At 42.3% G+C, this 27,041-nt stretch overlaps 2 protein-coding genes across 2 annotated transcripts in view; both read left to right on the top strand.

Moving 5' to 3' along the window:
• Positions 1-11,309, top strand: part of NCKAP5 (NCK associated protein 5) — a 368,935-nt gene extending 357,626 nt beyond the window's left edge. Inside the window, exon 20 of the mRNA XM_058028292.1 lies at positions 9,739-11,309. Within this exon, the coding sequence (XP_057884275.1) occupies positions 9,739-10,020 (282 nt within the window). The 3' untranslated portion in view covers positions 10,021-11,309. The remainder of the gene's footprint in view (positions 1-9,738) is intronic.
• An 890-nt stretch (positions 11,310-12,199) lies between these two features.
• LYPD1 (LY6/PLAUR domain containing 1) lies at positions 12,200-26,788 on the top strand. The gene is made up of 3 exons (XM_058028451.1): positions 12,200-12,550; positions 13,580-13,717; positions 26,551-26,788. The coding sequence occupies exons 1-3, from the start codon at positions 12,499-12,501 to the stop codon at positions 26,784-26,786; spliced, it is 426 nt and encodes a 141-aa protein (XP_057884434.1). The 5' UTR covers positions 12,200-12,498; the 3' UTR covers positions 26,787-26,788.
• The last annotated feature ends 253 nt before the right edge of the window (positions 26,789-27,041 follow it).

The following is a 27,041-nucleotide window of genomic DNA, read 5'->3' as shown; positions in this document are numbered from 1 at the left end:
CCCAGTGTCAGGAGCAGCCAAAGAAATCTACAGGGAAGGGAGCAAAGATCCCAAATCCCAGTGGGCACCTCCCTGAGGCCACGTGCATGGGAGCACTGCTGTCACCCCTTCCTCCTGAGCACCCTCAGCCCCAGGCAGGCACCTGCAGCTCCAACAGACCTGGGTCAGAAAACCTGTCCTCCAGCACATCTGAAACTCTGCCATTAATTTCTCCCCTTTTAAATTGCATTTTTTTTGCCTGATTATCTTCCAAAAGGTTTTCTAAATTCTTGATTAATTTTGGGGTTGGCTGTTTAATACAGTGTTTGGTTAACTAATTCATGTAGTTGTTTATAATTATTGCCTTGCTATAAAATCATCTTAATAGAAGGTTGGGGGGTTTTTGTTTTCTTTCCAGTAGAATAACAAGTTATTTTATTATTCAAACAAGGCTTACTTCCTGCTGTTTTCAATAAGATTTTTAATAAATATGTAAATTTAAAAATTAATTTACTGCATACGTTTGGCAGCATGATTCTTGAACTGACAAAAGTTTGATGGATTGTAAAATTATCCTCCATAAAAATCATCAGTCACAGTAAACAGAATATATCAGCCTCTGGTAATTCTACAGCTTTTTCTTCATCTTATCTCCTGTTAGGAACTCACTTAAAATTGATTATAATATAGTATGTTTCTAGAAATTTAATTCATTCATATATTAATTAGATTTTAGGTTAATATCCCATCATGGAATAGGACATGAGCCAACAGTGTTTTCCTGTTGTTGCAGAACTGCAGTAGAGAACCCTTGATTACTGTTCCCATGTGGTTTTACCACCAGGACTAATCACTAATCAAATTCCAACCACATAAAATGGAACATCCTTCATAGCATTTATTTTCTAGCTGACTTATACTATAGGCTTTTTATTGATACAACTTGCTGTACTGAAATGAACTAAAAATTGCAAGAGAGGATTTATCCTTCTACTTTAATTTGGTTCTGCAGCCTGTACCTGAAACTCTGTCTTGGGTTTTTGTGCTGCTGTCCCTGAAATACCCTGCCCTACAGCAGAGATAAATTGTTTGCATAAATTTAGAAGGTCCATGTAGATGACTGTACTGTTATGTAGGATTTGTTAGCAGATGAACTTAAAGCACAGGTTTCCATCTGCAATTCATGCCTTGCTTGAATCAGTGCTGAAACTCAGCTCAAACATCAGCTGGAGAGGTGACAAGCACAGTCACACAATCAGCATCATTATTTGCATCTGTCCTGTCCCACTTTTCTGTGACTACAAAGGAACTCCCCTATTCTCATTGCACAGTCAGAAAACAGTGTGCAGGAGGTTCAGGCTGCTACAGATTGACTGGAAAGGCAGCCTGGGCTCTGCCCCATTCCCCTGCTCCTCCTGGAGCATTTATCCCAGTGCAGGAATGCCCAGCCCCAGCCCTGACCCTCACTTAGGGAAGGTGCAGAGCAGGGCACACCCACTGGGTTTCCTTAGAGCCTTTGAGAAGCCAGGTGTCACAGAAGGGAAAAGAAAGGGCAGTGGGTTTGGTTAGAATCATTAGAGGTAAAAACTCTCTGCTATGTAGAGTTGATTAAAATCTGCAGTGGAAAGGGAAATGTCAGCTGCAGGCTCCTAAAATAAACTTTTTTGGACTGGGGTTTAAGCAAGCTAATTCAGAATTTTTTAAGAATGAAGAAGACCCTGTTTCCAAATTCTAAAATTTTGACCTCTGTATTCTTAGTGAGAGCTTTAGTTCTGATGTGTGTGCACTGTGGACACGAAGCTCCCTCTGCAGCAGCTGAGCGTTGTGGTCACACAGAGGGGAACTGATGGCTCTGGAAAGATTGCTTGTCTCCTCCCAAATTGCCTTCCTCCTCAGGGGCTAAAAGTAAGAAAAGCCCTGTTTGCTGTGGAACTTTGTTTAAATCACCTCCCTGAATCATTCTGAGATCTTGCAGGAAGGGACATCCCCTCTCCTTCCTCTGCAGGTCTGCCAGCAGAGGTTTGTGCTCACTGAACTCTCCCTGAGCACAGCACGCCTCTCTCAATGCCCACCACAAGCCAGCCTTCATAGCTGGGAGAATTATTCCTACATGGCTTTGTCATCCTGCTTGATTTCCTCTTGATCCTGCCACATAACCTCGCTTCTTCAGTGGTTGCACTCAATGATCTTAAAGGTCTTTTCCAACCTAAACAGCCCTGTTATTCCATGATTCTCTTTCTACTGCTTCTTGTCTTTTTACCCACAGGTCAGCTGGATGGTCACAGGCTATGAATCTAGATGAATCTAGTCCAGTGCACAAAATACAGGTTTACTAGTGAGGAAAATCCTTACCCTTGCAATCCTTTTTGCAGTCTTGAAATTCAATTCCATTTTTCCAGTTCCAGTATTCCAGGTGAATGGCACAGACATTACAGGCCAGGAGCTGAGGCATCACTAGACAGGGGGGATGAGTGTCTTTGTAACTACCAAAATGAATTGTCTTATTCAAAAAAGCCAAAGGTGGAAGATGAAGACAGGTAAGAACACAGCTAATACTCAGGAACAGTACTCTGAGAATAGTTCAACCATACAGAAAAAATTACTCTGACTACTGAAAATGTCAGTGAGATTATATGTTATATGACTACAATCCTGCATTTACTAAGTTTGAGAGGATTTTTTCTCATCAGTCATATGTGAGATAGAACCCGTATCTTTAAGAACTGCATCTGGTACTGGATTTTTTTTTTCAAACCAACAACTTCAAGCTGTACTTTTTCCCCCTCCTGGATTCAGGTCCATGTAAGTATCCCAATTAAAAAAAAAAAGAAAAAATAATCAATCAAACCTCTATTCTAGGATAAAATTGTAGCCCCTTTTTTGTACAAAGCCCCTTTATTAGCAATCAGCCATACTTACATCAAGAAAAGGATAACTACTTTCATTCAGTAGGACAAACCTCTGTATATTTAAATTCTGTGAGGTGAAATACAGTGTGATGAAGACTGAAACTGTGAAGTTATTTAGGACTGCATAGTTCCAGTACCATTTGGTTATCACTGACAACATAACCCTTCATATAATTCTGTCAAGGAAGAGTATTGACCTTCAAATGGTCAAATTCAGTCCCTTTGTTACCAATCTTACCTTTCAGTATTTTTTTTCTCTGCTGTTTTTTTCAATCACTAGGAAATCAGAAAAATTTTGCTGTTTTACTCCCTCTACAAGTAAAGCTAAAAGGATCTCTGAGAAGTTAAGTGAATCCTATCTCTTGTTCATTTTCAGTCCATCAGGTTCTAAAAACTGAGTAACAGCTTCCTTTCTCACCATGGATATTTCTTCCTTAATGCCTTGTGGTGAGCTTCTGATTGCACTAAGCACTGCTTTTAGTGGGCAGATTCCCTCTGTGAGAAGCAAAATTGGTGATTCTGCCAAAGTGAACAGAGTGAGGCTGTGCTTTGCCTTCTGGAGAAAGTCCTGGTGTTTAATTGCTTTTCTTTTTAATACATTGCCTCAACACACTTGGCTGAGCACCAGCACCATTATCACTTTCCAAGGTATTGCCACTTAGAATTGGATTTTCTTATTCCTTTTTAAATAAGCTTTGTCCATGCAGAGTTGATGTAGCCAGTGGCCATTCTGAGCACTATGAAAAAATAACATTTCTGCCATTCAGTTTGTACCTGAACAAAGGCAAAAAGCTTGGGAACTCAAACCTCAACATCCTGGTTTATTAAATTATGCCAAAGTTCAAAGAGGGTTGGTATAAACCTAATCAGGTCAAACAGTCTTGTCATGTCAAGGAAATATTCATGTATGAGGATGGTAATCTTGGCATTAGAATGCTGAATGTACTGAGTCATCTCATCATTTTATGAAAATTCTGCTTTTCAAAGCATAAGGCCCAGCTCACGAAACCAAATTCTTTTATCTCCTTTTAAACCACACAAGAATTCAAGCTGTAGACAGCATAAGTCTCAACTCCTCAGTTCAGGAGGCAATAGCTGTTCTGTCCAGATCTGCAGCTATGGATTGTACACAGTTTGTGCTAATCAGCTGCTTTTCCTCCAAGGTAATTCACTTACAATTCAGGACAAGGAGAAGTGATACTGAGATCTATTTGTAGATTTTTATACTCTGAAATACAGTGGGCAAACTTTGATTACATGTACATTTGATTAATGTAACCATAGTCATGGTTACATTACCCATAATGCCATCAGGGGATGATGCATAGCAATGTATATCTGGCTTTCCTATCAGCTGCTGAACTTACTAATTAACTTAAAAATGCTTCCTAGCAATGCATTTTTTAACACAAAAAGAAGCTGGCACTTATTGTTTATCATGGAAATCTGATGTGTGTCTCTGAGAATGTCATTATCTGCTACAGCAAAATAATTTCGGGATTTCTGCTCAAGTAGAAAAAAGAAAAATGATTCATTATTTCAGAAATTATTTTACTGTCAGTCCAGAAAATAGATGAAAGCTTCTGACAATGCACAATGGAGAGCAAGGCTTATCTTATTATTTAAAGTTGTGCTTTAAAGAGGAAGAGGTTCAAACATGCCATTTTTAGCTCAGCTGTAATGCAGCAGAGGTCACGCAGCTACAGCTCTCACCTTTGTAGTTTGCAGGATGTGGCTGGGTAACTATTTTCACTGCAGAGTGTTCCTTGTTCACCTGATGCTCAGTGAGATCTGGAGATTGTTCCCCTTGCACAGAGAGCCTGCATGGCAGTCTGTCCTGGCTGGAGGACAGACAGACACTGCCCAGCCCTTTTCATGGGACACCTTCTGCTGCAAACAGCCGTGTGACACCAGAGGATTCAGTGAGAGGTACTTCTGATGAGACCAGCACATCTCTGGCCAGAAAGCTGCCCTGCATTCCTTGCTCCAGAAGCTGAGAATGTGTTAAAATTGTCCCCCTAAACAGGTTATGTATGATCAGCCCATGGTGCTGCAACAGCACATCCCACTCAGACCCCTTGTGTCGTAAATACAAAGCAGTTACAGGAGTTAGAGGATAGCTAAATTGGAGGAACTGTGAATTTAAAATAAGAAATTGTGGCTCCTGGGATCAAGTTTACCCTGAGCATATGCAGACAGAGTAACAAGCAATTTTTAAAAAGTAAAATCTAGAAAATTGTTTTCTCTTGCAATAAAGTTATGAGCAATAACTAAAAAAAAACAAAAGGGAACATACTTTGTATCTTCTATTAGAAATCAGATCTGAAACCAAAGACCTGGAGTTATACAATTAAGTATTGATTTTGCTGATCTATGTTTAATTCTCATAGCAATTTTGTTGTTTTTACCCAATAGTGTTTTGCAGTTATACTTCACTTGAAACAATGCCCTTCCTGCTTTTGTGTTAATCTAAAAACTAAATTGCCCAATGCATGATAGACATAAATAAAGTTCGCTTTGTTCCTTTTTGTAACTGATTCTGAGCCCTTTAAAGTGCTGGTTAACTAAACTTGGACAGCTGGAAAATACATTTATCCTGCAGAATGGTTCACTGCTATTTCTGGGCTCTGGGACTCATAAGCATAGCCTGACCTCCAGATAACCAAAGCTTCTGTGTGCTACCACATTCAAGAAATGCCCTTGCTGCTGCTTTCCTTCCTGCACACGAGTGTGGGGTCCTCTGTGCCTGTGAACCAGCCCATCCTTCCCTCTCCTCCTTCCCACCACACCCAAGGAATCCTTGTGCAGCTCTTCCAGCTCTGGAAAGGCATTCTACCCACATGTAACCTCTCATTTTTACAGTTTGTAGGAAATCTAATTTGATGTATTAATGTAGGAATAACACCTATTTATAATGTATCAGTGTAACTGCAGGCTAGTTTTGTTTTCCTAATTTGCTGTGCTTGAAGTGACATGCCAGGTTTTATTACATCACTAATGGGTTTTAGTTATTCCCTTTAGGATGTTGCCAGCAAGGAAACATTATTCTGATTCATAACTCATGGGTTTATTTCAAAGTGATGTGGCTCGTGATGAATGCCTGTGTGTGTCAGGAGGAGTTTCTCCTCTTCTGACAGCTGGTCACTGCTCTCAGGTGGGACAAGGCACCCCAAACTGGGCAGGTGAGAAGCTCCAGCTGTGGGAAGCTCTGCACCTACAGCGGAGTGGAACAACAAATGCTCCCCATCCCCTCAGGCCATAATGGTACAGATTTTGCCTACAAAAATACACTTAGGATAAGTAAAAGAAGATAACCATTGTGATGGGCCAGAGCTGTTACAGAGGCACTGTGAAAACTACAGTTCTTGTCGCACTGAACCTTTATTTCCTTTTTTTTTTTCTATTATCTGTCTCTTGTAGACCAAAATCTCTGATTACATGTTTTTGTCTTTTCTCTTAGTTAATACTTAGGAAAACATAGAGAGTCCACACCAAATGCAGCACTCACCTTGTTCACAGAACAGATCAGAAAGCAGCAAAGCCAACACTTGAGGGCTGAAATGCTTTCAAGCATTGCTGCTGAGAAGGATCCTGTGTGAGAGCAAGCACACAATGGGCTGCTGGTCCATCTTGGCTCTTGCAGCAGCACTGAGCAAAATCAGGAGTCTTCCTCTCTGCTGTGGTGCCAAAACCACCTGTTCACTGCACAGAAAAGCACTCCAGGAGAGATTTGAGTGGAGAACAAGGCTTAGAGGTTAGGTGTTCTTTACACTTCTTACCAAATCCCACCCAGCCCTCCTGAGTGTAGAGCGCACCCACCTCATGTTCCACTCTGCAGCAGCTGCTGAGTCACTTCAGTGTCACTCTCAAATGCATTAATGAACTAATTGCTTTAAAATAAACAATGCTAGCATCTGTGGGCTAACCCTTGTTCTTTGTTACAGCTGTGACTCTGCTGCAGTCAATAACAAATCTACATAAAAAACCCCAAAGTTACTACATAACCACATACACCATTTATCAATCAAATTCTAACAATAGTTGGTTTGCTTTTGCCTTTTGTTTCATCTAGCAGCTTTTGAGACTGCCATGAATAACAAGAAACTTATTCAAGGATGAACCTAAATAAACATTCTTTGGTAATTTTTACAAGTTGTATCTATAGTAACTAGAGAAAAAAATTCTTGGGTTAACATTTCTGTTCTGACACACACCAAGGTTAAAGAAATGACCAGTGACTTTTCAGCTCTAGGAATATACATAATTGTGTTATTGTGAGAGAAAATGATTTGTTGATTGTGCAGATTCTTACATTAATATCTCTGCTTAAAGTTTTATTTTTTTTGCTTAGGAGTTTTCTTCTATGTGCTAAAGAAAGGAAGCTTCAGGATTTTTACAGAAGGATGTAACTGGGCACAAGGACACCTAAAAAGGACAACTCTTTATCCAAAAAATACCCATAACTTATTTCTGAATTGTTTCTTGTTTTGGTAATAAACTTTGCTGCCACTGTTAGAATTATTTTTCCCTTTAAGCCCTGATGTATTGTAGATGTACTGTTCACTACTCAGGATCTTTTGCCAACAGGTTTCTCTGATGGGCTTCAGTTCACTTCAATTTCACTTGATTCAATGTCTTTGCTTAAAATTTTTAGAGTACTTTTGTTCCCTGTAGTTTCTCTAATGTACTTTATAAAATAAATGAGAAACTAGGGTGTGATTAAAGTAGGATTGTAGCCTAGGTTGTGCTTGAAGGGTGTAAAAAAACTATTGATACTGCATATATGCAGAATATACCAATGAATTCCTGTCCTGAGGTGTAAATCCATCCTTCAGTAGGATACCCAAAATGCTCCTCTGATTGTGATGCCTCACCCAGACTGCTCTGTCCTGCACATTCTCCTTCTGCCCAGGAGCTGGAATTGGCTCCATCTGAATCAATAAGAGTTTTTTATCACAGGCCTTACTGACTCCAGTATTGAGCCCTGCAGTCCCAAGCCTGTGCTAGCCAGTCACATTCCATTTATCCAAAGGAAAGCTGTGGAGTGGGAAAATTAAAGACAAAGAAACATCATTTAGTCTGCCATATAATAAAGTATTTTAGGCTCAGCACTCTGAAAAGCAAAAAGTGCTAACGTGTGTTATTGATGCCATGGCTGAGAATATTCTCATCTGGCCTATGGAGAAGTGAAACAGCTTTTTCAGTATTTCAGTTGAGGGCAAAGGGGAGAGCATTTTAAGGTGAAATTGTGCAAATTTCTATTGTAGGGTCCTAAATTTGTGCTTATTCCCATTACCAAGGGTTATATTCCTTTATCTCAGAAAACATTTTAATTGCAGATATTAAAGACCTTAGTTTTAACTGTCATCTAAAATTAGAACCCAACACAACATTCCCTAAAACCTTTTAGACTCAAGATTAATTAATGCACCAAACAGAAAATGTTCATTTGCTAAGACTTTAGGATCTCCTGTTGCTTTGCCTAAGTTTGTTCAAAACATTTTCCAAAAATAGTCATCTAATCCATGCATTGTCATCTTATGAAATGTGACAAGATCAAAGCAAAACCAGTCATTGGACTGGCATTTCAATTTTTATCTAAGTAGCCATCAAAACAAGCAATCAAACTATGGAACAATTTGTCTTCCCCTCACCAGAGATTTCCAAGGAGAAGCAGCACAGCGTGCACAACATTTCACTGACTTTTGAAGCTTGAATTCTGCAGAAAATTCTAAGGACCCTTTACAACTGCACATGTAATGACCCACAGCATCCACACATCTGCCCAAGCTGTATCCTCAGTGTGCTTAAAGTGCCGTCTCATTTTCTAGCTAAACAAAAACGTTGGTGCCTTGGATTTACAGTAATTTACTGATTCTGTCTTTGCCATCTGATGGCAGTACCAGAAATGAGGAATGGCTTTGCACTCTGATGGCATATCTCAGAATGCTTGACTCTTATCTGCCCAGGAGGTTATTGAATGATGATTGTAAAATGCTGAATGCTATCCCATATATCTCTGGTAACACGATCTGTAAGAGGAGTTAGTTACTCAGATTTTGAAACACTCTGTATATGAACAGCAGGTCATTTTTATTGAGCTGCTCCCTGCACAGCTCCCTAATGATTCCTTGGTCAGATCTCTGATGGAAAATACCAGTAGCTAACAAAGGGATACAATTACCCCGGTACAATCCTACTGTGTGTTTTTAATATAATGTGCTAATACATGGTCCAGTGTTCCCACAGAATTACACCACTTCTGTGAGAAGTCCTGGCCAATATCTGATTGATTCTGGTCTGTGGGGATTGGCCCAGTTCAGTGCAATTTCCTGTCTTGTTGCTTTCTTGTCTATTAGAGAGGGTTTGGGTTTGTGGAAATCAATAGGCTTATACATGCAAAATGTGAAGCTATTCCCTAGCAAGTTTCATTTGCATCCTTAATTTATGGAAAATGCTGTTTTCCCCTCCGCACTTTTCTTTTTTTTAAACTCTACTTAAACAAATACCTGCTTAAACATACCCCCCAAAGTATTCATGCAGGAGAAGATCTGAACTCCTGTGAGGATGCTGGAGATGTTTAACTCATGCATAGCCAGGGTCTGCTGCTTAGGACATTAACAGCACTCGAGTGTTACCTAAATGGAGTCCTATTTGTCTTAGCAGAACCATTAAAGTTATGATTTATCTTAAAATGGACACTAATATTCTATTTAATCATAACAGTTATTTAAGCATCTAACAATCTATTTCCTCTCACCCTGTGAACTTTAGAAAGATGGTAATTAATGGTGTACAATAGGATAACTTTTAAAGGAATATGCTTCCAATATTTCTCTCACTTTTACAGAAATTGAAGCAAACTGAAGAAACAAAAGAAGATTCCCAGAACAGAGCCTCTAAAATTTCCCTGGAGTCTCTCAATAAATTTAACAGCAATAATGTACTTTTATTAGAAAAAGAGAAGAACTGTCTGAACAAGGCTGAAGGACAGCAGGAAGAACATGGAAAGAAGGAAGCAGCTTCCTTGACCAGCTCGGGCCGGCAGGACGTGGACAACTTGGAATCCCTGAGTGATTCCCTCTATGACAGCTTCTCCTCTTGTGCCAGCCAAGGCTCCAACGACGTTTAGGGACATTCCCAGGGGCTGCAGCACGGGATGGAGCTGGAGGTGAGCGTGGAGTGAGGAGGGAGAGGAGACTGTGCTGGGCAACTCGCCCTGGAGCTCACCGCGCTCACCCCGGGCTGTTCTGAGCTCCTACCACACAGCAATAAGGCAGGGCAGCACCTCGGTGGTGCAGGGGGCTCAACACAACGAATAAAGTCTTAATTTTGCACTTTTGTGAATATTTGTACAGTTGTAAATACCTTGGGAAAATATATTTGTAGTGATACGCGACAGCAATAAATATTAAATTGGTGCTATGCTCCTGTAATGGCAGATTACTAACTTAAAGAAGTTTGTGTGAATATTAACAAGAAAAGCTGGTAGATTTTTTTAAAAAGAGTTATAATTGTCCTAGTCTTAAAACTGTATGTAGAAACACTGCATTTCCATAAACTTGAGCCTGCCAGGTTGTCTTTAATAAACTCTGGTGGACTCCCTTTTAAAAAACGTATTTTATTTTTTCTTCTTAGTGCAATTCCATGCAGGTATTCTAGGGAAACATGCATTTCAGTTATTACAACTTCACAACAGGTGTCTTATTTCAAAAGGGTTTTGACTTTTGACATGGCAAGAAAATGAATGGATTAAAAGGCCTGATACTGCTGGCATTGGCTTCATCAATCATGCACATAACTGTTTGAAAGATCAGGGTCAAAGCAATTCACTGCTGACACAAACAGGAGTCCTGTAGGGAAGAGAACCACATCAACCACCCTGTACTTCTGGCTGCAACGTGGCTTTTCAACTTCCACCTCCTCTGTATTGTGCTCATTTCCCGTCAAATTAAAAATGTACAATGCTGTGTTATCTTTTCTAGTCTCTGTTTGGTCTTAAGTAAATCCTGAACACTGAAATTATTTTTTAAAAAACAAAACAACTCCTGTCTGTGACACATTACGATGTTGGTGCTAACCAGTACTAGTTCAAACATATCTTGGAGCAGGGGGATTGGGCTGTATTGGGTGTTCTTGTTTTTTTCTACAAAGGTTGTTTATATGTAAGGGAGAGTCTATTTCAAAGGTTCTGTGTATTTTTTCTAGATGTGAAGTATTTATAACTGCTTTTTGTACAGCAATTGTAAACTAGATATTTTTGGAGTATTTCTAGACTCTACAGTTTCTTTAGCACATGCTTGTTAATCTTTGAAATATTGTATGATCAGTGTTACTATTTTGTGCAATTTGTTATATTTTAATTCATTTCTGCCGTAAACTTGCATTGTCTTTTTCAACTTTTAAGAGATTTTCATTGAAAACACCTTTCGTAAATAAAACTTCTCTTGCCTACCGGTGCGTGCTGAGGGGTTTTGGGAAGGGGATGCCGTGACAGCTTGGGCTGGGGTCAGGGGGTGCAGCTCCGGGACAAAGCACGGGCGGGCAGTGCTGGGGCTGTTAAACAGCGATTTCAGCTTAATTAACTCTTCCTTGGAGCAGAGCTGGGAAACGATCGCTGGAAAATAATGGGGTTATCCTGGGAGGAGGCGACGCACTGAGATGGTCCCAGCAGGGACCATGTGGGGGCAACACCCGGGGCTGCCTCTGCCCTCCCCTCCCCACAGGCGCTGCCCAGCCCCCGAAGGCTCTCGCTGCCTCATCCCATGGCATCCCATCGCATCCCATCCCATCGCATCCCATCGCATCCCATCCCATCGCATCCCATCGCATCCCATCCGGCCGTGTGTCCGCGCAGGCTGCAGGCTCTGACCTCCGCGGCCCCCGCGCCCTTTCCCCCCCGTTTTGTTCCGCTGGAATTCCCTTTTAGGGGACTGGGAGGAGGGAATGGCGGGGCCGCGCCTCCCCTCTGTCCCTCCGGGGGCCGTGGATGCCGAGCCCGGCCCGTCGCTCCCCGCGGACGCGCTCCGGCTGCCACCTGTGGGCTCGGCCGGGCGGGGACACGCAGGGACCGGGGTGACACGGCGCGGGCTCCGTGCCCGAGCAGCAGGGCGGGGATGTGCTGTGCTGTGCTGTGCTGTGCTGTGCTGTGATGCGATGAGCAGCCCCGGCGGGCAGAGGGTCGCGGCAGCGCCGTGCGAGCCGGAGCCGGAGCGGGCGGTGCGGGGCTCCCTCTCCTCCCCTCCCCTCCCCTCCCCTCCCGTCCGTGGCTGAAGTTCGCCGTGCCCGAGGCGCTCCCGTTGAGGTGCGGGGATCCCCGCCCCGCTCCGCCGGCATCACATGGTGCTGGGGGAAGGACGGACGGAGGGAGGGAGGGGGGAGCCGCCCCCCAGCCCTCGCTTCTCCTACAGTTTCTCCAGTCTCAGCGCTCAACTCCGGCGAGGCTGGAGCGCGGCGCTGGGCAGGGCGGGCTCCGCCGCCGCTCCCGGGGCGCCGCTCCGCAGCGGAGGCGGCGGGGAAGCGGCACAAGAGCGCGGCGCCTCCGCGGCACCCCGGCTGCTGATGCCCCTTCGCGACTGCACGCCAGCCCGGCGGCCGCGGCTCCGGGAGGATGCGGCTCTTCCTCCTCTCCGCAACTTTCTGGGGATTGTGCCTGGCGCCAGGTAAGGGCTCCGCGACGGCGCTGGAAACCTCCGTCCCATCGGAGACCCTCGACGGAGCTGCTACGGGGCGCTAAAAGCAACGGAGCGGCGGAAACCCCGTCCTGCCCGCGGCTCGCAGAGCTCCCGCCGGTGTCCCCAGCGCAGCCCCGGTGCCTCTCGGCGGATGCCGCCCGCGGATGCCGGACCGGGGGTCGGTGCCAGCGGTGCCGGCGGTGCCAGCGGTGCCGGCGGGCCGGTGCCAGCGGGCCGGGGGTCGGTGCCAGCGGTGCCGGCGGGCCGGGGGTCGGTGCCAGCGGGGCTCCCAGCGGAGGTCGGGGGGCTCGGGCCGGGGGTGTCCCCGCCGCGGGACGAGGGATGCGGGATGTGCCGGCGGAGCGGCTGCTGGAGAGACGCGGGAGCGCCTCGTTTGCATGATAAAGGCGGCTGGCGAGGGATGCTCCGCCGCTTTAATTGTGCATGGCAAAATAGTAATTAAATCATTTGTAATTAATTAGTAGCTAAGTAAACCCGTCGGCGCAGATAAGAGCCGGAGCGTGTCTGTGAGCCGCGTTTCGCTCCGCGGGGCGCGGGTGCCGAGCGGCGGGCGATGGATGGGCAGCGGCTGCGGGGCTGTGCCGGTGCCGGTGTCGATGCCGGTGTCGGTACCGGTGCCCGTCGCCTCCTGGCGGCGGCGTCTCCAGCGCCGGAGCGGCCGCCCCGCGGAAAGGAGCATCAGCAGAGCCGGCAGCGCTTCTTCTACTTTATATTTGTCAAAGGGGTACTTTGGCTGAGCTGTTGAATAGCCAGGAACAGCCAAATGCGAAGGGGGAAAGAGAAGGAAGATTTCTAGCACGTGTTGGTTGTTTGGTTTTTGTTTTGGTTTTTTTTTTTTTTAATACTATTGCTGTTATTTAAGGGCAGGTTAGATGGAGCACCCGGGGGAGCAGGTGGTGTCCCTGCCCATGGCACGGGCTTGGAATGAGATGATCTATAAGGTCCTTTCCTAAATAAAGCGTTCCGTGGTTCTGAACAAATCTCTGTCTGTTCCAGGTTCGGGTTTGCAAATACAGTGTTACCAGTGTGAGGAGTTCCAGCTAAATAATGACTGCTCCTCCCCAGAGTTCATCGTGAACTGTACGGTGAATGTTCAAGATATGTGTCAGAAAGAAGTAATGGAAAAAAGTTTTGGTAAGGATTTAATAATTATTGCTATGTTTTTCTGGTTTAGGCAGCATTTATTGCTTTTGGCTCCACCCATTCATGGTGCTCAGCTTCATATGAATCTCGTGTCCCCACCTGAAGGGACTGGATTCAGTGTCATACACTTCTGAGTGGCTTTGCAACTCAACGAAGTTAAACATTTTCCTTTAAAACTGAGGGATGCAAGCCAAATGTTGATAAAGCTGGTTAAGACACAGCCTTATGGGTCTATGATATAGTTCCCCAGCACTGGGAAATTAATAACAACAAGTTAGTTTAATCTCATTACAGTTAATTACATGGGCTTTTCCCCCAAGAGATAGAAGAGCATTAAATTAGTAATTCCCTCCTTTCTTTTATTTACTCAAGCAATTTATATACTCTGAAGATTCATCTTAAGGAATGGAAAGTGTGGTGATCTTTGCTTTCATCCATTAAAGAAACCATCAAGCAAAAGGGAAAAAGGGGTTTTTTTTAAAAAAGGGAGGAGGGGGTGTTGGGGGGAAGAGAAGGGCAAAAATTGATTTTTTTTATACTAATTTTTTTTTCCCCCTTACTGCAATTAATATTGAAGTTGATATATTAAGACAGCAACGTGTCCAAGAGGGACCCAGCTGTGATTCTGCACCTTGCCTCTGTTGTCTCTTGAGCTGTTTTATAAATGGCTGGGCTGAGCAAACTCCTCTTCCTCCTCAGCCAGCTGCCCCGCCTGTGCTGCTCATCTCAGGCCACTGTGTAATCAGGATAAATAATAATTGTTACACATCAAAAGTAGCTGAACTGCTGGCACATCTCATCCTGGGTAGCACCATCCACACTGGCTACTGCTGTGAAATACTTACAACCTGTCCAGTGTAGGGAAAAAATCTGGTTTTAAGCTGTTTAAAGGAAGATTAATCGGTCCTAAGTTATTTTTTTTTACTGGAGTATTTTATTTCAAAAATAAAATAGAAAGAGAGTTACACCTTGCAAGGTACCTTTAACGTCTCTCTAATGACTGCTTGAAGGCTTTGCTATCTCCACACCACAGCTTCTGTGGCACTTTCATGAGGTCAGACAGGATGCTGTGGTGATTTGGAGGACTCTAGATGTGGTAATAGATACAGACAGAAAAGTCAGATTTGAACTCTTTTCATCCATGCATGACTTGCCATTACTCCTGTGAAGAAATTGCAATACAGTAAATAAGCAGCTCTTAAACTGCTTGGTGGGCTTTTTACTGTGCAATTTCATGTTTTTTCTGAGTAGATCCCTGGATTTTTTCCTTTAGGTGGTTACTAATATGCTCTGTATAGCTTTTGCCACTGTTTCCACTGTTTTATTACATTTACTTCTATAAATGCATTTCTTATTAATTTTAAGTTCAGAGATTGTAAATTTCAGCCAGTTAATAAATTAAAATTTTAACCTATTTCAAATTGAATGGAATTTACATTGCAAGCTTAGTTTCTGTTACCCTCAGTCAATTTTAGAGAGGGTTGGTTGTAAAACAGAGATGATTCAGTTCATCATCCTTTATTGGTTTTATTCCTAATTGATATTTAAATGTGTGCAATATAAATGCCTTACTCTCCCAAGTTTTATTTAATAATTCATTTTACTTCTACCAGTATATTTCATAACCTGATTCTTTTGGTTGTTGCTTATTACTAAAAGCTCAAATGTTTCAAGTATTGATTTTAATTTATAATAGACTCGAGTTTGAGCTTTTAACCCATAAAATGAAAGATGCAAATTTGCATTCATTTGACAGCACAATCTCCTAATTAGGGTTCTTTCCTCCTCAATAAATACAGTCAAAGGAGTGCAATTTTTGTAGGTTAACCCGTTTTTGTCATCAATAAAAGTAGCTGTGTCAGCGAGCAAAGCGCTGCAAGTTATCTCAAACTTTATTTAAAAGTCAGGCGCAGCATTTTGAGATAAAGCTCAGGGTGGGAGTGGGTGCCCACCCCTCTGGGGGAGCCACCTTCCCCTGCAGGAGGCACCAATCTGGGGGTTCTGCTGTCAGGGCTGCTCCATCAGGCTCTGTGCCGTGCAGAATCCCATTGCCTGCAGCGCAGCCCCACCTGTGCCCAGGGGCTCTTCCATGAGTGTTTGCTGGGCTCAGGACAAAGATAAAGCCATAACTCAACACTGAGATGCTGCCACGGCATCTCTGTGGCTCAGCTGCACTTCTGGCTTAAACTCCCTGTCCTGGAGGCACCAGGGTGGCAAATGAGAGCCCTGGGCTGCTCTTCCCATTCACCTTGCACAAAGCTCCTCGTGCCCCTTCGCACCTAACTCCTCCTCAGCTGCTCTGAATCCAGTGCTTCACATCCCACTGGGCTCTCTTAGAACTTTGTCTCAGCCCCAGGTGAGAAACAGCAGCAGCTCAGGCTTGTTCCTAACCCAGAGCTCAAAAAGTGGCTCTGATGTGAGCAGCCAAGGAAGCAGGTGCCAGTAACTTCTATTTTGAATTAGATCATCAGGCATCTGATCTCAGCTCTCTGTTGTATCAGGTAGACATTTGCTCCTTTGGACAGCTGAGAATTGAGGAGCAAATAGCAAAATATTTTTCTCCCTTAAGGCTGAGTTGTGGTTTAAAATGTTGCCAGAAAAAGTTGAATGACTGTTAGAATTCTGTTCCAGTGGGAGATACAGGACAAAACAGTATTTTCCCTGTGATAAAGAATCTTGCTAATTAACTTGTTAATTAAATCTCAAAAAAAAGAAAAAGAAAAAGCCTTCTTTTAGAGGGAGGAGTGATGAGAATGGAAAGTGGCACTCAAGACTGTACCACAAAATTTTATCCCGCAGAAATGAATGTAAAGGATAAGTTTCTAGTGCATTCTTCAACTGGATAAGCAGGTGTTTGAAAACTGTGTAAACTGAATGTTTGACAAAGGATCAAAGTTCTTAACATAATTCTACTTGCAGATACCTTGTGGCAGTACCTGTGGTGAATTCCCTGCTCCCACTTGCCTCTCTCTTTCCACTCTATGGACTTTTAAATTGGACATGTCAGTGCTCCTTCATTTTTAGAATATATGCAGCAACAAAGAAACCCCACAGTATATTGGGATCAAGTGAAACATCTTGGTGATAGATAGATAGATAGATAGATAGATAGATAGATAGATAGATAGATAGATAGATAGATAGATAGATGAGTATATAGTGTGTATATGCTTTTATATATATCACAGAAAACATACTGGTAATGATAGTCTTGCCTTTTACTGAGGGGAAGAGTTATCTGAGCATAAAGGCTGATCTAAAACCCACTTAAGGCAAAATGAAACTTGCCATGTGAGTACATCAGTGAGGGATAAAGCAGGAGGATGAGGCAGCCAGGCCTGAGAGGTAGCCAGTCTCAATTTCTTGGAACTGTCTGCAAGTAAACCTGCCCACGTGCATGTTTTGAACAATACACCTTCTGTTCTGATCTAATTGTGAATATACTTTTACCAACTTTTGCAAGGAAAAAAATTATTCACTGTAGCAATGCCAAAACTTGAAAATATCAAGGATTTTTCCTTTTGCAAGCAAATTGGGAAACAATCAGATTATTGCAATAATCTGTAATAAGAAATTTTGCTTTTTTTTTGGTTTACTATGGTCCATTTAATGTATTTAATTGGTATATAATTCTGCAGTTAAAGAAATTGGTGTGAGTGTGCTTAAAAGTAGTGCATGGAAGCACCAAGAGCAAAATTAGGATCTCAGTGTTGAATTAGAATTTATCTATTTCTTTGAACTTTTTCCAGTACTGGTTTTCCCATCATTTGTTTTATCAGTGGCTGTGTTGTATGATGAGTTGGGCTGTAGTGAATTCTTTACCTGTGATTATTACTTGGTTTTGCCATAACTGAGTTATTCATGTGCAAGGATTACAGAACCACATACTTTTTTTGTGTTCATGTATAGAATCCATTAGTACTAATATTAATTGCGTATCAAGGGGAAATTATCAGGGATTTATATCAAGGGGAAATTATGCTCTGGTGTACTTTTATTGACAAAGTGATTAAAACAGCAAACAAAGTTTAATGTTGCCAGAATTATTGTAGGCATTAAAGCTTTATAGAAGTTGTTGCATCCCCAGTATCCATTTAGAAACAGTAAGAAACACCCACTAAATTGGTGGTGGGTTGCTATTTATTTTTTGATTTTCCTCTACACATTTTTGGTTAAAGAATATCAACATAACTCAACAGAATTTGTTGGTGTTTGGGAGGTTTTTTTGTTTTTCAGTCAAAGCAAAGCATGATATAATAGATCTTTATTGACAATTTTAAAAGATAAGTAAAAATTTTGCACAGGACTGTTGGCACCTGTAACATCACATGTTGCGCTGCCAGGTGCCAGCGAAATGAAGACATAATGTCAATATTGGAAACAAAGTTCACTTTTGATACTGAATAAAAGACTTGCAGTGGACATTGTTAATTTGCACTGTATGCTGGACACTTGGATCTGAGGATACATTTCCATTCAGAAACACTTTTTCTCAAATTTCAAAGCCGTTTCCTCACTTGTAAATTTTTTTCCAATCTTTGGGTTTCTCAGAAAACTTCCAGCCACTTATGGAATGCACTGACTTGAGTGTGTCAGCTAAGGAGGAGTTATGGGAGTGCTCAGCAGCTGCTGTTCTGACTGCCTTTCCATAAAGAAAAGCAGCAGTGGAGTTACCAGTTCAAGCAGGTTATGACGGTAAAGTCATGACAAAGATCCAAGTGCAGAGTGATGAAGGCTGCATTTTTTTAAGGAAGATGGGGTATCTGGTCCAGTGAGTTCCATCTTTCACAGGATGTGGACGATAGCTTTTTATGTTATTTTATTTCCCAGGCTTGTATGAAAGATATACAAATGAATTTTGTGATGATACAGTGCCCACAGCCTGGTGTCTCTTAAACCTCCCCTGAGAGCTTCCTATTGCATTTCACACACAAATGAGTTTGTGTTTCCAATCCCTTTTGGAGCCTGACCCTGCCACTCCTCTTAGCTCCCAGTGACCTTATCAAAACATTGGCAAGAAGCTTTAATTAATCCAAACAGTTTTCATTTCCACTTTTCCTTTGTAATGATTTTTTTTTGGGAAACTTGACAAAACTGGATTTTGCCAACTTACCAATAAGTCTTTGAAACTGGTAAAAGCCATATAAAACTCAGGAAAATCCTACTGTTAAATTGAACAGGCTGTAAAACCCTGACCATGAAAATGGCTAGATTTAAGAGCAGAATGAATTTCCAAAGTTCTGACATGCAAGTGCCAGCATGTGAGCCATCCCACTGAAATTGGTAAGGACATTAATTAGGGATGCAGCAAGACTATTCACATGTGAAATTATTTCTGTGACGTTTTGCAAGGCTGTAGCATTTTAACATTTGTAAAGGTGAAAGGCTTGTGGCTTCCCTTCAGCTCAGAATGTGAGGGTTGACAAGAAAAATCCTCATACAGAATTCTGAAAATTGAGTCCAAGTTCGCCTCTGTCTCTACAGGATGAAGTATATTTAGGTATTGATGGCAAAAGACATTTGGATCTTGATTGCTTTGTATCAGGTAGGAGGAGAGGATGCAAAGCTGTGAGCCAAAGCTTTGTTGGGCAGATTGTGTGTTGTACTGCTTGACTGTACATCCACGCTGGTGAGCAGGGAAATGAAGCAGAACAGTAGGAAACCAAAGAATTATTAGATATGCAGGTGAAAGCTGAGCTTTGATCTCTCATTTGTAGCCTCCTGTGGCTTCAAAAAATATTTGATAACACCACCATTAGCAGTTGTACTTCACTTTCCCAGCCTATGCATTTTTAAGCGTTTTAATGCCATGCTTCAGCTTTGCAAGCAGTGGCAAAGACTTTTTTTGTGATTTTTTTTTTGTTGTTATCAACACCATTTTGAGCCACATTTCAAGCACCAGAATTAGAAGGCACAGCTTACAAAAAGATATCAGGGTAATCTAAACCCTTGTCCTCTGTCAGTTCACAATTGCCCAGTTTTCTCCTGAGCTGACTTTATTTCTGCAAGGTGTCATGTCAGGGTCAGAAGGAGAGTGATGAGGCCAGACTTTCATTGTCAAAAGCTTCCTGTTAGTTTCTGAAAAAGTGTGCAACTTTTAAAAAGTGCCAAATGTATGGAGGATTTGTGATGATATTAGGTTTTCATACAAAATCATGATAACAATATGCTAAGTGAACCAGGTGATTTATTTTCATTTTGCAGGTGGGGCAGAGTGGGCTGGGTTTGTTTTATTTTTAATAGAATTGTATACTCCCTAAGAACCTAAAGGCATGAATGTGCTTTTATCTTGTCTATAGAATGCATCAAAGGGAGGACCAGGATGAAATAGCTGTAGTCCTAAAACACAAGATTAAAAATCAGAAAGTGTGTGCATAGCTTTGCAGTAGATTTCAAGTCACATACTTTTAGTGCCCTGGGGGTTTTTTGGTCTGGAAAACATCGACCATGGTATCTCGCGGTATTTAAGTAGCTATTTACAAGGTAATTAGAAAATCTTGTGATACAATTCTAGCAAGGTGCAAATTATTTAAACCACTTGTCTCGTCAACTTTCCTCTCTGGAGTTCACAAGGATAAGAAGAATTATTGTGAAGTGAAACTTAGAGGAGTTGGATATTATCATATTTTACACTTGCTCAAATTGGGGTTTGGAGTTTTTGGGAGGGTTTTTTGTAACAATGAATTTACAGCCGTGGCTGAAAGTCTCTGTGTTCAGCATGATCTGAGTAAAACTGCAATTGTTTGGGTAAGCACAACATCAAAAGAATGATTGATTGCTCTTCAATATTCAGTCACTTTCTACGATATTTAGGACCTTATTAGATAAAATATTTATAATCACTTTCTCTAGAAAACACCAAATCGCAGTAGGATTCCTGAGTCTGTCACTGTGTGAACAGGTACTTGCTGAGGAGCTGATAATCATCATAGCAAAACCACTGAAGCCATAAAGAGATGGGCATAAAACCTAAGACAGAACTTAAAAAACATAATTTACAAACCTATTTGTGTATCCAATTTTTGTAGCATTACTGAGATAGTAAAATGCAGAAATAATCACATTTTTATTTTATGTTCCATAGAAGGTGATGTTCACCTGTTTACTTGTTATTCTTTCACTAGTATAAATTCTCATTTTATTTCCTGGAAGACATCAGAAAAGAGCATTTGTAAGTCCTGCTGGGTGCTGAATTTTTCTTGAGTGCAGGGTGAGCTAGTGAAAGTTTAAGGAAAAAATACAGAATGAAATATATGAATGAAATCACAAAGCAAGCGTGGCTAGGCAGAGCACACATCAAGTCTATGCACAATGAGAGGGAAAACTTGCAGATTCACCAAGAGCAGAAAATTGAAAGTTTTGGTGAAATAAGACAATTGGAACTATGGAAATATTGGATATTCAGAGAGAGGAGTATTGGTACATAAGCACAGTCATCAACTTTTCTCTATGAGTAAAATCATTGAAAGAACACCCAAACAGATCCTGTGCAGTTCATGCTAATGCAAGAGCTGGTACAAGACTGGGGGGCTCCTCCTGAGTTCTGTGTGAATCATCCACTGCTGGCAATTTCCCAGCTTTTGCTTAGAAGAGATGGGCAAGATTTAAACACTCCATCTAAAAGAGTTGAGTGGAGGTTCTGTCAAAATTGTAAGGGTCTGCCTCAAACTTGCCTTGATTCCCTGCTGGCTTTCTCAGCTACTCACCTTAAGATACAAAACTTTTCCACTGCTCTTTTTTTGCTTCCAGCACCTGGTGCAGCCTTGAAAAGGCTCAAGGATGCCTCAGTGCTGGGCCCTAGCTGGACACAGACTTCTTTCTAAGCTTCAGAAGATTTATGAGGCAGCTTTGCCCAGAGCACGTGCAGGGGATTTTGCTGAAGTGCTGTTTGTGGAGTGAGCTGCACAAGGCTGACTTTCACACCTGTGCCTGTGAAATTGGTTATATGCATATAAAATAGAAAATATACAAATAAAATGGTGTAGAAAAAGCTTTCTTTTAAAAAGTGGAGTCTCATTGACAGCCCACAAAATCAGAGAACATCTGGCTTGGAAAGCTCAGTGCTGGGCAAGGTGACACTGCCCACTTGACTGAGGCAAGCTTAGAGAGGGGAGTTTGTGGCCATCAGGTCCTGGGGTGAAGGGCAGGGCTGTGATTTCCTGCTGAGCTGTGCCTTTGCAGAAAGCAGTTCCAGAGTAGCTGGCTCATCATAGGAGTGGGAAGGTGACTTTTTTTTGGAAATTAGCTCACTGATCTCAGAGGTGATGGCCTGGCTGGCTGTTTTGGCTCTGTGCATTTTGCTGAAGGACACTCCTGAGAGTACAGGTGCAAGCTGGAGTTGCACAATGCTTGGATTGTGCTTGGCTCTTAAAAGTTGGAGAGTCATGCTGACACAGCATCTTTTTGTCTGCACCTCCTACGGCAGAAGACTCAGAGGTGTCTAATAAGGCTCTTTTCAATCAGTGAGAGAAAAACCTTGGATCTTCTGCTGCCTTCTGCATTAACACAGTGTAAGAAGTAGGTGTGATGTCACCTTTTTTGGTTGTCCTAGAAACAAGTTAAGCTGTTATTCAGGAGAAATGCACTGGGCTGTGCAGACAGGGTAGAGGAAAGAACACTGACTTTTGGATTGGAATAAATTATTGCTCAAATTGTTTGTTAAAATCAAGACAGAATGCACTTGTGTGTGGACAAAATAGTGCCAGGGTACAGATGAACAGGACTAGACTGGATCTAGCTGAGAAAATAAATATTGCAAGCAGGAACTCTAGAAAAGCCTAAAGATTTACACCCATCACTTCATTGCAAGGAACAAGGCAGAAATATTAGTTTGGGCCTTAACACTGTCTAAATATGTGATGATTTGTGGAGCAGAGAAAGGTGCAACGATGGGCAAGTTGTTTAGTCTAGAAATAAATTTTCAATGCCAAATTTGAGCCAAAATTTGCTTTAAAAACCCCTGAAAACAAACATGGCTGTTGTAGGTATGTGTGATAGGAGAGGGTGTGGGATATAAGCACATTATCACACAGCTGTTCTAGTTCTGTGCAATCCCCTCTTCTCTTGAAATTTCTTGATCTGCATCCCACAAACCTTGAAGCCAAAATAATGGAAAATCTGTTGGTCAGTAGTAGGTCCTTCACAGTAAAACATCCTTGTAATACCTAAACTGTTGTTGGGGGTCTGCTGAATCCGTGAAAAAGTACAAGTTACAAATTACATCCATCAAGTAATTGGGCAATAAATATACTAATTGGGTAGCTGTAAATATGCTAACTGATCACTGATGTCAATTGTTGGGGGTGGGTAGCTGGGAATGACCCCATCCCAGTAAAAGCAGAGTGCAAAAAGTGAATCTCCTTGCTTAGCCAGTGACTCAGAACAATCTGAGGTAAAAGAAAAGCTTCCAGAAAGGTTTGCAATTATTTTTCTGGGTGATGTGTTAATGAATGCATCGGGCTGATTGCTCAGGCAAGAATACCCAGTAATTAGCAGTTATGTCTGTGCTATGAGTCTTGAGAGGCAGATAACCACTTTGAAGATCTGTCTGCAGTTCAGCCTGCTGGTGGCAAATGATTCAGGGAGATCTTGGGGATCGTTTGGAACTGGCTCAGCAATGCTGCAAGGGAGGAGTTCGAGGAGAGATCTCAGGGTAAAACTAACTCAGAGATAGAGAGGAGGCTGCTGTCCTGGCTGAACTCAGGGGGTGAGCTGAAGCTACTGGGGCCCATTAACCTGTTTGCTGGAGTGGGGAGATGGTGTCCCTGCCATCAGATCATAAAAGTCAGTTGTACTCGTGTATTTCCTACCAGAATTATGATAGGAAGGTGGTTTAGGAGTAAGTGAAGTCACAGCACAAGTGTTTTGAAAATGTCACACCTGCAGTGCTAACATTCCCTCTTTTTCCACCAGCTTCTGTGCCTGTTTGCATTGTGTCTTCCTGTCAAGATACTGCAGAACCAGAGAGAGAGAGAGCACAGCCTTTCCATGCTGAGCGAGCTTGCTTCATACCTGGTGCTTTGTAAAAAGCACTTAGTGTGACAGCAGCTGGTTTGTGACATCAAGAGACTCTATCAGTACTCAAAGGAAAAAAATCTTGGGCGTGAAGGGCATGTTAGCTGTTAAAAACCTGATGGAAATGCTGAGTTTTTTAAGTAAAAAAATCTTTCTAAAATTTAGATTACCAGAACAAGGAATGGGAATAAACAATCATTTGGGTGTGAAATTTCCTATTGTAAGGCATTTACTGAAAAGCCACTGGAGAAGTGTTGCAAGGGGATTTTGCTGCTTGTCAGATTATTCTCCCTATTTAGGTGTGAACATGGTCCATCTGTTCATGAGACTTTGAGTAGTAAAATTTCAGTGTGTGCAGGAATACTGTGTTTTGACTATAAAAGGAGCTCAGGATTGTTCTATGGGATTGTTCCTGGAGGACAGATCTGTTGTAAACACGTGGAGTTAAGCTGCAGGACTTTGGTTTTTTTTGCAGGAGAGGTTTCCTAGAGTTGTCTGGTGAAAACCATGCCTCAGAGGGCATCATCTAATTGTTCACAGCAGTGAACAATTCCAGCCTCCTAATCTCTGGGAGAAGTGCAACGTGTGATATTTCCACACTATAAATTATCCAAACTAATAAATCACTAGTTCAGGTTGTGAACAGAGCTTTGCTGGAAACCTGTGAAAAGCAAACAGCAGGAAGAGAGTGATCTATAAAATGATGGGAATAGGAAATCTGCCAGGGTCAAAAGCTTTTTAGAGGCTTGGTCTTTGAGGGGAAAGTCAAATTCACTGCTGTTCATATGGAAGACTGAGGAATGGCTGAGTTTGGTGGGTGTTTGTTGCTCAGGGAAATAATCTGTGATGGGGAGATGTGGGATTAGGGAATGGAGAACAGTCATTGTGCCTGGTTTAATTGAATACAGAAGTCCTTTCTCAAGAGGGAAGGGGAAGGAAAAAACACTGATTGTAGCCATGGGAAGGGTCATATCTGTCTCTGCTCTGGGAAGAGTGAAGGAGGAACATGGCCAAAGCACCAGGTCTTTTTGGGGAACATCAGCTGAGATTTGGGTATTGTAAAGCCAATCAGTGGCGGCACCAGCGAGGCTCCTTGACAGCAGTGGTTTGTCAGCAGAGACAGAACTCCCTTCTTTTTGCAAAGTGTAGTAATAAAGATTGCATTGCTTGATCTGTGTGCCTTTGCTGTTACAGGGCGAACAGCCCACAGCTCCTCTTCCTTCTTGAGAAAAGGCTCTACCTGCTGTGTTGATTGATTGAAGCTCACTGGAGACAGTGGAAGATTTAACACTCCCTTGAGGGCTTCTCTTCATAAGTTCAATGAGATAGATAGCCTAAAAACACATTGCAGAGTTTAGGTTTCCAGAGGAAGAGCACAAAACAAGGAAACCCCTGCATTGTTGGGATGGCAGCAGTGTTGTGACAGTATAAAAGAATTGCTTTAATTAAAAGTCTCTGAAGACAGGAAATCCTTCTTTCTGAGCACAGCCCAAAGAAAGGGTGTTCTGCTGCTACTCCCAGCACTCAGAGGTGCAGTGGCTGATGCCAATTTACAGAGGTTTCTCCTGGACCATGGAGGTGCTGTAGTGGTTATTAAATCTCTGGGGACTGAACAAATATCTGCAGGCACTGTATATCCAGCACCAGGGTTATATTGCCTCCTCACTCCCTCCAAAAAAAAGTCATCACTGTGCATTTAAAGATGTTTTGGGAACATGCCAAATGATGCAAAGGCACCAGTCTCCAAGGGAATCCTGTTCCCTTGCTTTTCAGGAGGAAAAAACTAAAAACTTTTTGAAAATCCCATATTCAAAAAGAATAGTGATTTTATCATCCTTAGGAATATCCCTACTACTTTTTGTAACTACCAACAGGCAAGCATCCATTATCTATTTCTATTATGTCTATGTTTTTCTAAGACAAAATTTCTACTGTAACACTTGCAGGAAAATTTTGGAGTAATGAGGTGGGGAACTGCCATAATCGTTTTCCACTGTGACAGAAGAAAATACAACTGTGTATTTTACAGCCTTTATAAACCATGTTAAAATAGCAGCTAAAATATATGCATCAGAATGTACTTTTTTCAGTTAAAAACAATCTGAGAAATTATAAATTAACTTATTAATTAAAATTACATTCAAAAAGGGAAGACTTTCAACTCAAGAAAGACGCTTCTATAGAAATGGAAATTTTTGTTATTGAGGGTATTAAACTTCAAAGACAAGCAAGAACTGAGATTACCTGGAAAAGTACTTCTAATTCTTCTTCAAAAAAAATTTAAAAGGGGAGGGAGGAGGATGAAAGTTTTGCTGATAATCATCCTCCTTTTACTCCTAGTTACCTGCCTGTGTGTGGCAAAGGAACAAGAAAAGGAAAAAAAAAATTCTCAAAAGACAAATGAAGAGCATAGAAAGCTGTAATTACTTAGACACCTTAACTCAGACATGTTCAGCAATAGAAACAAAACTAATTTTCTCACTAATTGCATTTCAGTTATAGCTATTCAAACGGTTTATTCTGAAAGATGAAGAATTCCAGCTATAAAATGCACCATTTGATATACATTATGCAAATTAAGTCTGTCATATTTTTGGTTCCAACCAGGACTGAAGCACAGAGCAATCCTGGTTGGAGCGCCCGCGGTGCTCGGCAGCGCAGGGCTGTTTGTCCTGTCACTGCTGGGGTGTCTGTCCTGAGCACCAGCAGTGCTGTGGGGCACCGAGAGCTGGCTTGGCAGCTGCTTTAGGGCAGGAATCCCGCTGTGAGGTGTTCCCCTCAAACGCAGTAACCCTTGTTGTGTGTCGCAGGGATCATGTACCGCAAGTCCTGCGCCTCCTCGGCCGCGTGCCTGATCGCCTCCGCCGGCTACCAGTCCTTCTGCTCCCCGGGCAAGGTCAACTCCGTCTGCATCAGCTGCTGCAACACCCCCCTCTGCAATGGACCCCGCCCCAAGAAGAGGGGCAACTCTGCTGCGGTGCCCAGGGCGCACATCATAACCACTCTTCTGCTCCTTAAATTGGCTCTGTTGTTTTCGTACTGCTAAACTTCAAGCAAGTTGGCTTGTTTGGTTTGGTTTTTTCTCCCTGACGCAATTTGTTCCGCATCCCTCTTTCTTCAAAGACGCTGCAATTATTTTCTGTTTGTTTCCAAATCCCTGTCAAGAGCAAGGGAAGTTCAGTGGTTGTGTGGAGAAGAGGGGCTGATATTTTTGTCGGCTAATGAGTTCATTTAGCAGAGTGAATTTCCTGTGTGCACTTAAAAATCCCAGCAGGACACGGAACTCCTGTTCCTTTTGCAT

Source organism: Melospiza georgiana, chromosome 7 (assembly GCF_028018845.1).
Source record: "Melospiza georgiana isolate bMelGeo1 chromosome 7, bMelGeo1.pri, whole genome shotgun sequence".
NCBI classification, from domain to species: Eukaryota; Metazoa; Chordata; class Aves; order Passeriformes; family Passerellidae; genus Melospiza; species Melospiza georgiana.
Note: the sequence above shows the minus strand (reverse complement) of the source record. Positions and strands in the feature narration are given on the sequence as shown.